Raw genomic sequence first — 16,676 nt, forward strand, 5'->3', positions numbered from 1 at the left:
AAACCACATCCTCTGGAAACAACACTCGATACGCTTGGGATCACACAGCCCGGCTAGGATAACATTTCTGGCTTTCAGTTTCCATATGAGCAGATACAAGAAAGAGAGAAAGATTCCTAAAGTTCTGGATCCAAACCTTCTTGGGAAAGAATATTTATACAGCTGGATCAACATAGAAGCAAAAGCAAAAAGCAATATATATATATATATATATATATATATATATATATATATATATATTCTTGGAAGTAAAAAAACCCAAATGCGGGGCATAGTCTGGGCGTTCTCACTATTCCACTGCAGGATTCACTTCAGAATCCAATATAAACTTCTCCTGTTAACCTTCAAAGCTTTTCACGGTCTAGCTCCTTCCTATCTCTCCTCTCTCCTCTCACACTATTGCCCCGCTCGTGCTCTTCGCTCCTCTGATGCCATGTTTCTCGCCTGCCCAAGGGCCTCTACTTCCCTTGCTCGGCTTCGTCCATTTTCGTCTGCTGCCCCTTACGCCTGGAACGCTCTTCCAGAACATTTGAGAACTACAAGTTCAATCGCAGCTTTTAAAGCTCAACTAAAAACTTTTCTTTTTCCTAAAGCTTTTAGAACTTGATGTTGTGCGGACTTTACACTGTTAGTTTTACCCTACCCTGTGCCTGTTTGCATTCTCTTCCCCTCCTTATTGTTTTACTATGACTTTATTAGATTGTAAGCCTATGCGGCAGGGCCTTGCTATTTACTGTTTTACTCTGTACAGCACCATGTACATTGATGGTGCTATATAAATAAATAAATAAATAAATAAATAAATAAATAATTAATAATAATAATAATAATAAGGAGGGTTTCAGTTGATCCAAAGCAAAATAGCGCAGAAGGTGTAGGCATGCTTGAAATCGTCCCATTTTGGACACATTCAATTCAAAAGCCACATATCCCATCTCTCAGGGATGCTTTAGGGTGGATTCCTGCATTGAACAGGGGGTTGGACTAGATGGCCTTATAGGCCCCTTCCAACTCTACTAGTCCATGATTCTACTTAGTAAGCAGTGTTTTTGTTGTCACACACTGATACTCAGCCTGGTCAGATGACACTTCAGACTCCGTGGTTAGCAAAACTGCGGTTCTCTGGGGTTAGCACTAACCACAAGCTTCGCTGTCACACCTAACACTTTAAGCCACGGCTAGAGTCGCTAACCCTGCAGCAGACGGTCTGACTGTGGTTCGTGAGTGAGCAGGGTTTAGCAAAACACATCGCACAAGACCTTGCAACCCATGGTGGGCTGTTTTGATCGTGCCAACCAGGTCAATATCTCATCAAGTTTTCATCACAATTAAGAGTGCACTGAAGAATCAAGGTGGGCAGAGAAGCAAATGGACTCTGCTCAGAGCTAGGAAAGAGACAGGACTAGCAGCTTCATACAAACAAACCAACCCTGCTTCCTTGTGTGGTGCAAGGTTTGAAGTGTGCTATCATGTCTCCCTCAATCTTCTCTTCTCCAGGCTAAACATGCCCAGTTCTTTCAGAACAATACATTTTGGAAGGATCAGTGTGAAAGGGGCCTTTGAGGTAGGAGTTTACCTAGAGAGGGAATCAGGGACCCATGTTCTCAGGTTGAAGAAATAGGCTGAGTTAATGGGAATAGGCACTTCATTGGTGGGGATATTTAAGTTTAGTGGTGGGGAATTCACGAAGGCATTGGAGGGCAGAGTTTACCCACTACTTCATGTTTACCAAAATGACCTGGTGGAGGGGATCACTGCATCATGCACATGCATATAGATGATCATTTATGAGCACCAAAGGGCCGTTGCCATCTTTTCCTAATCTGGTGCCCTCCATATCTGTTGAGCTACCACTTCTATCATCCCCAGCCAGAATGGCCCTGCTGGATGGGGTGATAGGAGCTGTAGTCAACACATCTGGAGAGCACAGGCTTGAGAAGTTTATTTATTTATTTATTTATTTTATTACATTTATATACCGCCCCACAGCCGAAGCTCTCAATTAACAATTAAAAATAGTAAACATTAAAAGTATACAAAAATGAAAAACAAAACAAAAACAGTATAAAAACAACAGTATCCATTTAAAAACAACAATTCTGGGGTCCATTAAAAACAAACTTAACGTTGTTAAATGCTGTTAAATGCCTGGGAGAAGAGAAAAGTCTTGACCTGGCGCTGAAAAGATAACAATGTTGGCGCCAGGCGAGCCTCATCGGGAAGATCATTCCACAGTCGGGGGGCCACCACTGAGAAGGCCCTCTCCCTTGTTGCCATCCTCCGAGCTTCCCTCGGAGTAGGCACTTGGAGGAGGACCTTAGATGCTGAGCGCAGTGTACGGGTAGGTTCATGTCGGGAGAGGCGTTCCATCAAGTATTGTGGTCCCAAGCCATGTAGGGCTTTATAGGTTAAGACCAGCACCTTGAATTGGGATTGGAAACATATAGGCAGCCAATGCAAATGGGCCAGAATCGGTGTTATATGCTCAAACCTCCCTGTTCCAGCTATCAATCTGGCCTCCGCATTTTGCACAAGCTGCAGCTTCTAGACCATCTTCAAAGGCTGCCCCATGTAGAGGGCATTGCAGTAATCTAATTTGGAAGTTACCAAAGTATGGACAACTGAAGCTAGGTTATCCCTGTCCAGATAGGGGTGTAGCTGGGCCACCAACCGAAGTTGGTAGAAGGCACTCCGTGCCACTGAGGCCACCTGAGCATCAAGTGACAAAGATGGTTCTAGGAGAACCCCCAAGCTACGAACCTGCTCCTTCAGGGGGAGTGCAACCCCATCCAGAACCGGTTGAACGCGCCCCATCCGATCAGAGGAACGGCTGAGCTTCACGAACGTCTGCCTGCTTCCAGTAAATTCCAATGCGTCTCTGCTGATGTGTGCCTGCACTCTGTACATGCTCCAGGAGAGTGCAATACATCAGACTCCTAACAAGGTACGGGGATATATGGTGGCAGCGGTGAAGTAAAAGGGAGAATTGAGTGGAGCACAGAGGGCTGGGCTGGTTGCTATGGGGCCAAGAAGAGTCAGTGAAACTCAGCATCAGTGAGCAGCAATATTTTGACTGGTTCCATGGTTGGGATCCTTTATAGAATGAGGTAAAAAGGAGACCCAAAGGGAGCAGTTGTGACGGATAGTAAAACGAGTAGTGTGCCATAGGTGGAGGAGACCCTTCAACAAAGGATAGCTAGCAGGGGAAGCTGATCCTTGGTGTTGGAACTGAGGTGTTCCAAGCATGTCCCTGTTTTGCAAAACTGTGAAATGTTGGAGAGTTTGAAAAGCTCAAGTTGAGCCGTTCCTCCACAGTGTGACCGGCCGGTCCCTTAGCCAAAGGTTCCCGAAATGGAGACAGGGAAAGACCGCTGGCGGAGAAGCTTAGCTTCCAAATATGCACCTTTAAATTTAATTAGGCTTAAAAAAAAGGCCTAGCCATTCAGAGAAGCTTCCTAAAAAAAAATTTTTTTTTCAAAAAAATACCCCCGTATCGCTCACTGCTATCACTGCTTTGGGATGGGGCCAGTTGCTCTTCTTGGCAATGGCGAGGTCGTGAGCGTCCCATACTAGAATGCAGACAACGCCACTGTAACCTGAGGGAATAATGAACCCCTTTAATTTCCCAGGCTTTCAAACTATTTTTATTCCTGATGTGTTCAGTTCGATGTTACTTCTGTTTGTTTTTAAGCAGTGACACGGTTAAGCGAATCTGGACTGAATAGCCTGACTGAAGTCCCCCCCCCAGAGAACAGGCCTTCCCCACAAGTCAAAGGGGAGTTTCCTCAGCACACGCCACCTCTGCTCCCACAGGAAAAGCTCTTAGGGTGCAATCCTATGCAAGTTTAGGATTGGAGAGGCAGTGTGGTGTAGTGGTTAGAGTGTCAGACTGGGAGTCGGGAGATCCGGGTTCTAGTCCCCACTCGGCCATGGAAACCCACTGGGTGACTTTGGGCCAGCCACAGACTCTCAGCCCAGCCCACCTCACAGGGTGGTTGTTGTGAGGATAGAGAGGAAGAGGAGGATTATGTATGCCGCCTTGGGTTCCTTGCAGGAAAAAAGGCAGGATATAAATGCAATAATAAATAAATAAGTTTAGTCAGGAAAAGGCTGGGAGTTCAAGGCCTTTCGCCTTTGGCCATTTTCACTATCCTCACGGCTTATTTGTAAAGCACCTCAGGTTTGGAAAATGAGTATGATATTTAATGCCACATCCTCAGAGAAAGCCAGGCACTTATGTACTCCTGCTCCTAGGCAACCTCGCTGAGAAACACAACAAAATCTCTTTACACCTCAGTACAGAAATGTCTTAGCACTTTAGAGGCTTTTTATTGTCAATTGTTACAATAAGGTAGGTGTGTGTCATTATATATTTACACACACATCTGTCTAGCCGTCGGCAACGGTGAAACTAACCCATTCCAAACCTGTTAATGGCTGACAGAGCCAGACCAGGACGGCACACTACTTTTCTCAGGCTGGCTCTTCAGTCTTCCTTCAAGCTGGCGCTGAAAATTCAGTCCCCGATTCTAACACGGGAATTGCCTTTATTTTGTCGGTTCTTCGTGCCTTTGTTTCAGCATCAAAACTGGGAAGCAGTGTGGTTAAGCAGGGAGAAGGTAATATTTTGGAAAACTAGGCTTGAATTGGAAATAAGTTAAAATCCCTGAAGTATTATCTTCAAATCCTTCCTCAAAGCTCACTTTCTCCATAAACAATTTGGCATTTAGCCCTGGTTGCAATAGCCTAAATATGCATAACTGGAAAAAAAACCCATATCCTCCATTTCACACACTTTCTGCTGTTGTATTCCTTCGGTCTTATTTCTGGATTGTGAGCCACTTGGGGCAGGGACCTGTCCTCTCATCCTCTGTAAAGCACATTTAGTGGCAGTATGTAAAAACATCATCATCACAATCTTTTGCTATTAGCTTAGTAGACCTCTTTGCACAGACATTTAACAAAAATAATTCCCAACCTTTTATCATTTGGTTGCCAGTTAAATGTACCCCGAGCCTCGTGTGGCGCAGAGCGGTAAAGCAGCAGTTTCTGCAGCTGAAACTCTCCCCACGGCCTGAGTTCCATCCCAGCAGAAGCTGGTTTCAGGCAGCCGGCTCGGGTCGACTCAGCCTTCCATCCTCCCGAGGTCGGTAAAATGAGTATCCAGTTAGCTGGGGGAAATGTAATCACGTCCGGGGAAGGCAACGGCAAACCACCCCGCTTTAAGGCCTGCCAAGAAAACGTCAGCGAAAGCTGGCGTCCCTCCAAGAGTCAGTAATGACTCAGTGCTCGCATGAGAGGTTCCTTTCCTTTCCTAAATATACCCACAAGAGACTGGCCCCAGATAGCTTTTCATTTTCAGTATGCACTTGAGCGCTGCCTTTAGAAAGGCCAGGTTCGTTTTCTTGGTGCTCCTGACGGTCTCTCATCTGGACTCTGACCAGATCCATTCACACTTCGCTTCTTGCTACATTGCTTGTTCTAGGGTGGTTTGTGAACCACCCCTGCCACACAGCCGTACCGGGTTTGGACATCACAACCACCCATGCCTGGTAAGGGTAATTATGCTAATTAAGCCGCTCACAACCAGCACAAGCAGAGAGGGATAATAAGCTGCTGTGATGTATATCCCCTCCATGATCATGCAAATCCATCTGTAGTGGTTGGTGTCAGGACAAGAAGCCACAATGGGTTGTGGACCCTATAATCTGAGAAATATCCATCACCAGGTTTACTTTAATTGAACCCCAAGTCCATGGTCTCCTCCATCATGCAGCAATGTCTAAAGGTTGTCACACAGAGGAGGGCCAGGATCTTTTCTCGATCCTCCCAGAGTGCAGGGCACAGAATAACGGGCTCAAGTTAAAGGAAGCCAGATTCCAGCTGGACATCAGGAAAAACGTCTTGACTGTTAGAGCAGTACGACAATGGAATCAGTGACCTAGGGAGGTTGTGGGCTGTCCCACCCTAGAGGCCTTCAAGAGGCAGCTGGACAACCACCTGTCAGGGATGCTTTAGGGTGGATTCCTGCATTGAGCAGGGGGTTGGACTCGATGGCCTTGTAGGCCCCTTCCAACTCTGCTATTCTATGATTCTATGACTCTGGAAGGCAGGAAGCACTTTGTTCTCTTAAGATTCCCTGCCTTCAAAGCCTGTTTTAAAGAGCCCTATTCACACAGAGACAGTTGAGCTAATATCCTGGAGGACAGAAACAAACTTCAAAGTGATCTCCATAGGCTGGAGCACTGGGCTGAAAACAACAGGATGAAATTTAACAGGGATAAATGCCAAGTTCTACACCTAGGAAAAAGAAACCAAATAATACTATAAGTGAGAAGGACCTTGGAATTGTTGTAGATCACAAGCTTAATATGAGCCAACAGTGTGATGTGGCTGCAAAAAAAAAAGCAAATGCTATTTTGGTCTGCATTAATAGAAGTATAGCTTCCAAATCGCACTGTTTAGGCCTCATCTTGAGTATTGCGTCAGTTCTGGGCACCACACTTCAAGAAGGAAGCAGACAAGCTGGAGAGGGTTCAGAGGAGGGCAACCAGGATGATCTGGGCTCTGGAAACAAAGCCCTATGAGGAGAGACTGAAAGAACTGGGCAGGTTTAGCCTGGAGAAGAGAAGATTGAGGGGAGACAGGAGAGCATGTCTCTTCAAATACTTCAAAGGTTGTCACACAAAGGAGGGCCAGTATCTCTTCTTGATCCTCCCAGAGTGCAGGACACGGAATAACGGGCTCAAGTTAAAGGAAGCCAGATTCCAGCTGGACATCAGGAAAAACTTCCTGACTGTTACAGCAGTATGGCAATGGAACCAGTGACCTAGGGAAGTGGTGGGCTCTCCCACACTTGAGGCCTTCAAGAGGCAGCTGGACAGCCATCTGTTAGGGATGCTTTAAGGTGGATTCCTGCATTGAGAAGGGGGATGGACTGGATGGCCTTAGAGGCCCCTTCCAACGCTACTATTCTATGATTCTGATAGCCTTGGCTGGCTGCTGTTGCTTGAAGAGTGTTTTAGTCTGGAAGTGGGTACTGGAGGACAGTATGAACAGACCTTCACAACAACCATGAGACTGGCTTTTTTGGGGCCACACTTACCGAGACCAAAAGCCACGCTTACCTGTGACCAAAAGCCACTTGGCTCAAGGACTCCAATAGCTCGATTCATTCTTTGCTTAGCTCAAATTTGAGTCCCTTCCTGATTTATACACATTACTAGAGAAAAAACCCAACTACTTATTTTATTTTATTTCTGCCTGAAAAATTCTGGACTGCGGTTGTCCACACCTCGAGGGCAGATTCAGTTTCAAGTCTATTCCTTACAAATGTCTTAGCAGTGCAGAAATGTAAAAACGAATTTGTACCCTAGAGCATATTTTGGTTGGCTTGCTGTTTACAGACGCAAGTCGGTGACATACATGTGCAAACACACCATGCACATTTGAAATCCAGATATGCCCATATTATACATAGATTTTATACACAGATCCTCATATATGTATATATGTATACATACATAGACAGCCACATATACGCACCTGACAAAAATCCTACAGCAGCATAGATGTTTGGATACAACCCATTGCAGAGAAGTTGCATCTTGAGATTTATTCATGAAATCTGCAAATACGTTTACTTGCTATGGGAACCGGAAGTTCCTCCACCTGGGAGTGAACACTCAACATAGGTACGTTTGCTGTTGCGAAAGGACAACAGTTCTCCATAGATTTGTACAAGGGCAGTGATAAAACCTATTTTTGGCCAAGCTATGCCCCACGGAGGAACTTCCAAACTTAACATGTACACACAATGGACTTGAACATTTATTCACTTGTGGATATGGAAGATCTAGAGTTCCAATGTATAGCCCTATAATCCTGCAGTGACCTCATGATCCATCTGAATGACACCATGTATGGCCTTCAGTGAACCGGCTCACGGAGAATAGGCTGGGTGTGGGTGGGGGAGACAAGTCACATTCACAAACCAGAAAGAACTACTGACCAACTGAGAATTACGTTCCTTTCAAATTAAATATATTTAGAATAGGGAGAACAGAGATATTGTCACCTGCCCTTTTCTCTGCCTTGAGAGTTCACCAACCACAGGTACACACAATGCTTTTGAAGTACATGATTTCACATTAATGCAAATGGATTTACACTTGCACAAAGAGGCTCACAGGGACCGGGCAGAAAACATTCTGGAGTTTGGGGCTGAGTCCGGAGGCTTTCTTTCTGTAGCCCGAAAATTCACACTGCTGTTTGAAGAGCACACAGAAGAACAAAACCCAGAGCTTCCCCGCATACTATTGCTGCCGGGAATAAGATTATGGCAAAACATACTTTTTTTTTTTAAAGCTCCCCCCCCCCTTTTCAAAATTGTTCTGGAGGTCAATAGATGCTTCAAATAGCCAAGCAAGATGATCAGGTAGGGTCTAGCCCTGCATTTTGAACTTTATGGTTGCTTCATGCTTTACGCAGCAATGCCACAGCTAAGACGGTGTCTCCATGTGCCTGGAATCCAACCGCCTTCTGCAACTCCGAGGAGCAGGCCCAAATCCCTCAACACAAATCACAGGTGCCAAGGTACCTTAGGAGCACCTTGTCTGGAACCAACTCCCTTGCACAGATCTGCTTCGCATTAAGAAACACGAGGGGGAGCGTCAGTTTAATTGGAGGAATCACAACTGCCCGGCAAAATCTGCACCACCTCTTCAACTCAGTGCTTCAACTCCTCTTCCCCCCCCCCCACTTCAAGGTTTCAAGGCCAGTCAACAAATCTGTGTGCTTCCAACACCTCCTATGCCTGAAGCATCTGGCACCAGTCTTGTCTGCAAGTTTGTGTGTGCATGTGTGTGTGTGTGTGTGCATGAAATCAATCTCTGAAATGCAGAGCCCCTTCTGGAGTCTTGCAATTTGAAACAGAGCCAATTGTGCAAAATGACTCACTCAAATCTGTTGTGCGAATCCCTTTTGCAAATTCAGTGCCTCTAAAAAAAAAGGGGGGGAGCAACTGTTACAGGCATTTAAAGGCAATTTAAGACAGGGGTACTAACTTTGAGGGGGGGCGAGGGGGGGAAGGAAAGAGGAGAGAATTAACTGGCCTTTTGATCCCTACGTAAAACCAGAGAGAGTGGCTGGTTCAGTGATATTCAGAAAAGTACTAGAGATGACCCTCCACTATATCAAGCATCAGCAGTTAAATCTCATTCTCCCTCTCCCCTCATTTGGTTTTGCTGCTGCTGAAAAAGATGAGCCCCGGCTTGAACCTAAGAGTTTGGCAACCTGATAGGTGTTTAGCACCACGTACACTGTACAGCACCATGTACACTGATGGTGCTATATAAATAAATAATAGTAGTAGTAGTAGTATAGGTGAAGGAAAGAGCAGAAGCTTACATCTTGGGCAAGGAGGGTGCCAAACTTTAACGCAAACTGACATGGTATCAATTTAAGGCCGAGCAGTTTCTTTTTAAACAGGGAAACACCGCCACAAGGTGATATACTGGCCGATAAAGCGTGAGTCCCGATATGCCCATCCTTAGACTATGCTGGAAGCGAAAATGTGTACCTGCACAGAGGTTGGGCCTGGCCTTTTTACACTTCTCTCATAAAACCATGACCTCTTTCTTTACTATGAGAAATTGGCATTTGAGCTTCTTGTAGCAAGACAACAGACGTTTATGGCCACTGTTAAAACAGACGTAAGCGCGCACAAAGGCCCACCTTTAAAAAACCCCAAACACCAGCATCAATCAATATCTATCTATCTATCTATCTATCTATCTATCTATCTATCTATCTATCTATCTCCAGGAACAAAAAGGAAGTGGTTGAGTTTCCTGCCCACCAGAGGAAATCAGATATGTTTTTGCTTAAGGCTTGTTTGTGTCCAAAGACTTCCTTCATTTTTCTGTGTGAAAGATTCTCCCCACTTCAGCAACAAAAAAGTCCCCCCGCAAGCAAATTACGTTCAAATATGGTCATGACATGTAAGAATCAGAGGGATATTTTGATGTCAGTGAATTACCACCATAGCCAGGGGTATAGGAACAGAGTCGTAATAACGACCATCACGTCTCGTCATCCCAACCCCCAGCCCCTGTTTACCGGGGAATTGTATGGATACCCAGCGGACACCAAGCAAACGCCTGCTGTTGCAACAACACACGGGGTGGTTTCCTGCTTTAAAATAATTTAGACACTGCCTGCACACCTCATGTTAATCGCTACGTCCGAATGACTCACAGAACCACACACAACACACCAACTGCGACACTCCAGGAATTTCAGGGGTGTAACTGGTCCGCTTTTGTGGACGCAAACCTCATCCCTAAGCGGAGATGAAGTTCCCTGCAGTGGCTGGTTGGTGATAAAAGGCAGGTGGACCCTCGCCTTCCCCTTGGTGTCATTTTTTTTTAATTTCTGAAGACTCAACACCTTCTTACGAACAGAACGTCGCCCTTCGAGGCAAATGGGAGAAGCCACTGGCCAACTAGATCAGCCTGCCTCAACCTGGGGCGCTCCAGATGTGTTGGACTACAACTCCCAGAATGCCCCAGCCAGCTCTGCTGGCTGGGGCATTCTGGGAGGTGCAGTCCAACACATCTGGAGCGCTCCAGGTTGAGGAAGGCTGAACTAGATCTTTGTATGGACATCTATGCCCCCTGGTGGTCAGGTGAAGGAAGGGTCAAACGCTGCTTTTCAACCCCCTTCTCTTTGAGCTGGAAAACCGGGATTCCTTGTGAGCGGAGGACGTATAAAATTAGCCAGGATATTTGGGAATGGGCACCAGACACAAAGAGATGGCATCGTTATAGTGTTTTCACCCTAGAAACTTCCAAGGGGACAGCAGTAGGAAATACCTTCTTCCTTGTACCACACGCCCACCTGTCCCAACAAAATGACACCCTCTGACATAATCACAAGTGGACCAAGGCAGCATCAGCAAAGGTAAAGAAGGGAACGGCGTACAGAAGCTGGGAGCTTGGCCGAGCACGGGAGGAAGACGTGGGGCATCCTTCGTCCTCACGGCCTGGAACTCCCGAGTCTTGCGACGCTGCCGAAACTCCACGGTATAACACGGTTCTGATCGGGGCGCTGCTCGTGCGTTTCCCAAACGACGACGTTCCAAGCACCTCGAAACGATGTACCTCGCTTGGCAGTTCTCGAGTCTCTCCAGGGTGGGCCCTTCCTTGACTCTAGCAGTTATGGCTTGCATGCATTGCACCCCGCACCCACAGCCCCCACCCCACCCCCCACCCTCAGATAGTCAGGAGGGGTATGCATCCTACCCCAACCCCTCCCTCGTGACACACCATTGGGGCCATAAACGTCCAGCGGTTGGTTTCGGGGTCGTACATTTCTACCGAGCTCAGGTTCGACTGTCCGTCGTAGCCTCCCACGGCGTACAGATGGCCACAGTTTGCTACAAGGGAGACGCGGCTGCGCCGGGTGTTCATGGGAACTATTAGGTACCACTGGTCCGCCATGGAGTTGTAGACCTCGGCGATGCTGAGGAAGCCGGAGCCGTCGTAGCCGCCACAGACGAACATCTTGCTGCCCAGAGAGGCGGCGCCGTGCCGACAGCGCTTGTTCAGCATGCTGGCCACACAGTGCCACGAGGCCGTGTGGTGGTTATAGTACTCCACCTGCAAGAGAGGAGGAGGCAGAGGCCAGGAAACCAAGTGAGCGCAGGAAGACAGAACAGGAATGGGAATGAAGAATGTAAGAAGTGCCCTGAGGCAAATGGGAGAAGCCACTGACCAACTAGATTAGCCTTCCTCAACCTGGGGCGCTCCAGATGTGTTGGACTACAACTCCCAGAATGCCCCAGCCAGCTGGGAGATGCAGTCCAACACATCTGGAGCGCCCCAGGTTGAGGAAGGCTAATCTAGTTGGTCAGTGGCTTCTCCCATTTGCCTCAAAGGGTCCGTCTGCTCCAGCACTCTGTTCGCACAGTGGCCCACTATCTGTCGAACCAGGGACCCACGAGCAGGACACGGTGCAACAGCACCCTCCCACCCGTGTTCCCCAGCAACTGGTGCACACAGGCTCACTGCCTCGAAAACTGGAGATAGCACACAACCATCAGGACTAGTAGCCATGGATGGCCTTCGCCTCCAGGAATTTATCCAACCCCCTTTTAAAGCCATCCAAATGGGTGGCCATCACTACATCCAGTGGTAGTGAGTGCCATCATTTAACTATGCACTGTGTGAAGAAGTCCTTCCTTTTATTTGTCCTGGATCTCCCACCAGTCAGCTTCATGGGATGACCCCTTTGGGTTCTAGTATTTTGAGAGAGGGCGAAAAATGTCTCCCTATCCACATTCTCCACACCAGGCATAATTTGGTACACCTCTATTATGTATCCCCTTAGCCTCCTTTTTCCAAGCTAAACAATCCCAGTTGATGGGATTGTTTAGCTTAAACAATTGTTTCGCTTAAACATAACTAGCTAAAAGTGGGCTAGATGGAACAACTATTAGGTGGATTCACAGCTGGCTACAGAATCGGACTCAAAGAGTACTTATCAATGGAACCTTCTCAAACTGGGGAGAGGCAACGAGTGGGGTGCCGCAGGGCTCAGTCCTGGGCCCAGTGCTCTTCAACATTTTTATTAATGATTTGGACGAGGAGGTGCAGGGAACACTGATCAAATTTGCAGATGACACAAAATTGGGTGGGATAGCTAATACCCTGGAAGACAGAAACAAACTTCAAAGTGATCTTGATAGGTTGGAGTGCTGGGCTGAAAACAACAGAATGAAATTTAATAGGGATAAATGCCAAGTTCTACATTTAGGGAATAGAAACCAAATGCACAGTTACAAGATGGGGGACACTTGGCTCAGCAATACTACAAACGAGAAGGATCTTGGAATTGTTGTAGATCGCAAGCTGAATATGAGCCAACAGTGCGATATGGCTGCAAGAAAGGCAAATGCTATTTTGGGCTGCATTAATAGAAGTATAGCTTCCAAATCACGTGAGGTCCTGGTTCCTCTCTATTCGGCCCCGGTTAGGCCTCATCTGGAGTATTGCGTCCAGTTCTGGGCTCCACAATTCAAGAAGGACGCAGACAAGCTGGAGCGTGTTCAGAGGAGGGCAACCAGGATGATCAGGGGTCTGGAAACAAAGCCCTATGAAGAGAGACTGAAAGAACTGGGCCTGTTTAGCCTGGAGAAGAGAAGATGGAGGGGAGACATGAGAGCACTCTTCAAGGACTTGAAAGGTTGTCACACAGAGGAGGGCCAGGATCTCTTCTCGATCCTCCCAGAGTGCAGGGCACGGAATAACAGGCTCAAGTTAAAGGAAGCCAGATTCCGGCTGGACATCAGGAAAAACGTCCTGACTGTTAGAGCAGTGCGACGGTGGAATCAGTTACCTAGGGAGGTTGTGGGCTCTCCCACACTAGAGGCATTCAAGAGGCAACTGGACAACCACCTGTCAGGGATGCTTTAGGATGGATTCCTGCATTGAGCAGGGGGTTGGACTTGATGGCCTTGTAGGCCCCTTCCAACTCTGCTATTCTATGATTCTATGATTCTATGTCACCTTCCCTCATAGGGGAGATGCTCCAGCCCCTGAATCATGTTAGTTGCCCTTTTTCCAGCTCTGTAATATCCTTTTTTAGGTGTGGTGACCAGAACTGTACACAGTTGACTTGCAAACTCCACAGAGCCAGTTACATTGAGACATTGTTCACCCTCTCTCATCATGCTAGAGTCCCAGGGTCATATGAATCATAGAATCATAGAATAGCAGAGTTGGAAGGGGCCTACAAGGCCATCCAGTCCAACCCCCTGCTCAATGCAGGAATCCACCCTAAAGCATCCCTGAAAGATGGTTGTCCAGCTGCCTCTTGAAGGCCTCTAGTGTGGGAGAGCCCACAACCTCCCTAGGTCACTGGTTCCACCGTCACACTGCTCTTACAGTCAGGAAGTTTTTCCTGATGTCCAGCCGGAATCTGGCTTCCTTTAACTTGAGCCCGTTATTCCGTGTCCTGAACTCTGGGAGGATCGAGAAGCTCTCATGTCTCCCCTCAATCTTGTCTTTTCCAGGCTAAACATGCCCAGTTCTTTCAATCTCTCTTCATAGGGCTTTGTTTCCAGACCCCTGATCATCCTGGTTGCCCTCCTCTGAACACGCTCCAGCTTTTCTGCGTCCTTCTTGAATTGTGGAGCAATTATGTCATGAAGCTGACTGGTGGGAGGTTCAAGACAGATAAAAGGAAGGACTTCTTCACATAATGCATTGTTAAATGATGGAACTCACTACCACAAGATGTAGTGACGGCTCTAGAAGGGGCTTGGATAACTTCCTGGAGGAGAAGGCTATCAAGGGCTACTAATTCTGATGGCTCTGTGCTACTTCCAGTATCTGAGGCAGAAAGCTTATATGCACCAGTTGCTGGGGAACATGGGTGGGAGGATGCTGTTGCAGCGTTCTGTTTTGTCAGTCCCTGGCCAACAGCTGATTGGCCACTGTGGGAACGGAGTCTTGGACTAAATAGACCCTTGGTTTGATCCAGCAGGGCTCTTCTTATGAGAATCTCGGGAATCATTTCAACATGTTACAAGGTTCAAGCTAACCTGACAAGTTGTACTGCATGATGTATATGTTCATTGCTCTCGCACTTTTTAAGTTGTTCGGTGTGAACCTAGTGTCTTTGATGTGCACTTCTTAAAATGTGATGTGTGAAATGGTCTTTAGCAGCCTTTAAAAGCAACATGAAGAATGTAACCCTTTTGATAGTTGTGATCTAAGAGAGCAGAAAAATTCAGTATAAAGCAGGTTCATAGGTTCAAGTGCAGAGAAACTAAATGGCCGAAATGGACATATATTGTTTTGCCCGCTTGTTTTCATACTCAATACTAAAGCTTTTTAGATTTTAAGTATTTTCAGCTAGGAATTAAGTTGCAGCAAGAGCAAAAACGTGGGGAAAGGAGATACTGGGGAGAGAGGGAAGGAGGTAGGGACCACACCATGAGCAGAAAGAATGAGGAAGGAGGTGCAGTGACTCCCTGAATTCTGGAGCTTTTCAGGGACGTTGCCTGCAGGGTGCGCTGGTGACTCTGAACTTGCATCCTGACAGCACTGCACATTCTGCCCCAAATTCTGCATTCAAGGTAAACCTGCAACTTCGGACTTAAAAGAAAAGCCAGACTGTCGGGGCGCTCCCAGACGAGGCTTTTATGGTGCCACCGCCCTGCCTCATTCATGGAATTTTATGAGGGGCCGTATGTGTGTGTGTGTGCGCGTCCACATGATGTAGCCTTCAACTCATAACTCTCCTGTAATTTCCCCCCAGCTTCTTCTGTCATTTCTCTTATGGCAGATAATCCATTAAGAAAGAAAAGATGGGAAAGCCACACAAACCCGACTGATCCTTAGCCCTCTGACTGGAAGCTGCCTCTGTAGCCAAAGCATCCAGGTTCAGATTAAAAAAACCAGGGTTCCAAAAAGGAACAGAACGGTCAATTTCAAATTTGGTTACTAACAGGGACTGGCCAACGAGACCACATCATGCCAGTCCTTTTCCAGCTTCATTGGCTGCCAGTCCAGATCCGGGCCTGATTCAAAGTGCTGGTATTAACATTTATAGCCCTAAATGGCTTGGGGCCAGGCTATCTGAAGGAACGCCTCCTCCCATATGTACTTGCCTGGAGCCTAAGGTCATCCTCAGGGGTCCTTCTCCGCGAGCCCCTGCCAAAGGAAGTGAGGCAGGTGGCTACCAGGAGTAGGGCCTTCTCTGCTGTGGCACCCCGGCTGTGGAATGAGCTCCCTAAGGAGGTTCGCTTGGCACCTACATTATATGCTTTTAGACGCCAGGTGAAGACCTTTTTATTCTCCCAGCATTTTAACAGTCTATAAATAAATTTTAACTTGGTGTTTTAAATTTGTAATTTTGCATTGCTGCTATTTTTATCTCGTTGAGCTTTTATTTTTTATTTTATAGTATGGTTTTATACTGTTGTTTTATACTTTGAATGCTTTTAATTTTTGTGAACCGCCCAGAGAGCTTTGGCTATTGGGCGGTATAGAAATGTAATAAATAAATAAATAAATAAATAAATAAAACATTCAGGAAGGGCACACGGAAAACATTTAAGTCAGTGCTTGGTGCCCTGAGAGGTCACTGCAAGAAGATACGCCAGGTCCAACAGGATTAAAATGGAATCTATACCAAGGAAAGTTTATCCTGGCCCACTCCTTCTGTCCTTCAAAGGGTACAGATAGCACACTTTCAAATCCCAGCATCTCTGCACAAAATGTACAGCGGAGTGCGTTGAATTTCAATATCAGAGGCTTGGGTTTAAATGACTATCCAGTCCTTCACTTCGGGGGAGACATGATAGCACTCTTCAAATACTTAAAAAGTTATCACACAGAGGAGGGCCAGGATCTCATCTCGATCCTTCCAGAGTGCAGGACACGGGCTCAAGTTAAAGGAAAGTAAAAAATAGCCAAAGGCAAGGGTGGAACCAAGTAATCTTCTACAATAATATTATTAGTAATATTAATACTAATAATAATCAGGGCTAGCAACTTCTGCAGACAACTGCACTTACATTATAAAGCCCTGAGGAAGTACGCAACCACGTTCGAAATGTGTAGGCACCTGGCACTTTAATAAAACCTTTACTATTAATATCAGTGTAG

General features: G+C 46.6%; 1 protein-coding gene across 2 annotated transcripts in view; it reads right to left on the reverse strand.

Annotated features, from left to right (window-relative positions):
- Positions 1 to 11,269: 11,269 nt before the first annotated feature.
- KLHL18 (kelch like family member 18) overlaps positions 11,270 to 16,676 on the reverse strand; it is a 43,156-nt gene continuing 37,749 nt past the window's right edge. For both annotated transcript variants that reach the window (XM_063122552.1, XM_063122544.1), the window contains exon 10: positions 11,270 to 11,660. In XM_063122552.1, coding sequence (XP_062978622.1) covers positions 11,274 to 11,660 — 387 coding nt within the window. In that variant the 3' untranslated portion in view covers positions 11,270 to 11,273. The remainder of the gene's footprint in view (positions 11,661 to 16,676) is intronic.

The sequence above is a fragment of the Elgaria multicarinata genome, chromosome 1 (genome assembly GCF_023053635.1).
Source record: "Elgaria multicarinata webbii isolate HBS135686 ecotype San Diego chromosome 1, rElgMul1.1.pri, whole genome shotgun sequence".
Taxonomy (NCBI): Eukaryota; Metazoa; Chordata; class Lepidosauria; order Squamata; family Anguidae; genus Elgaria; species Elgaria multicarinata.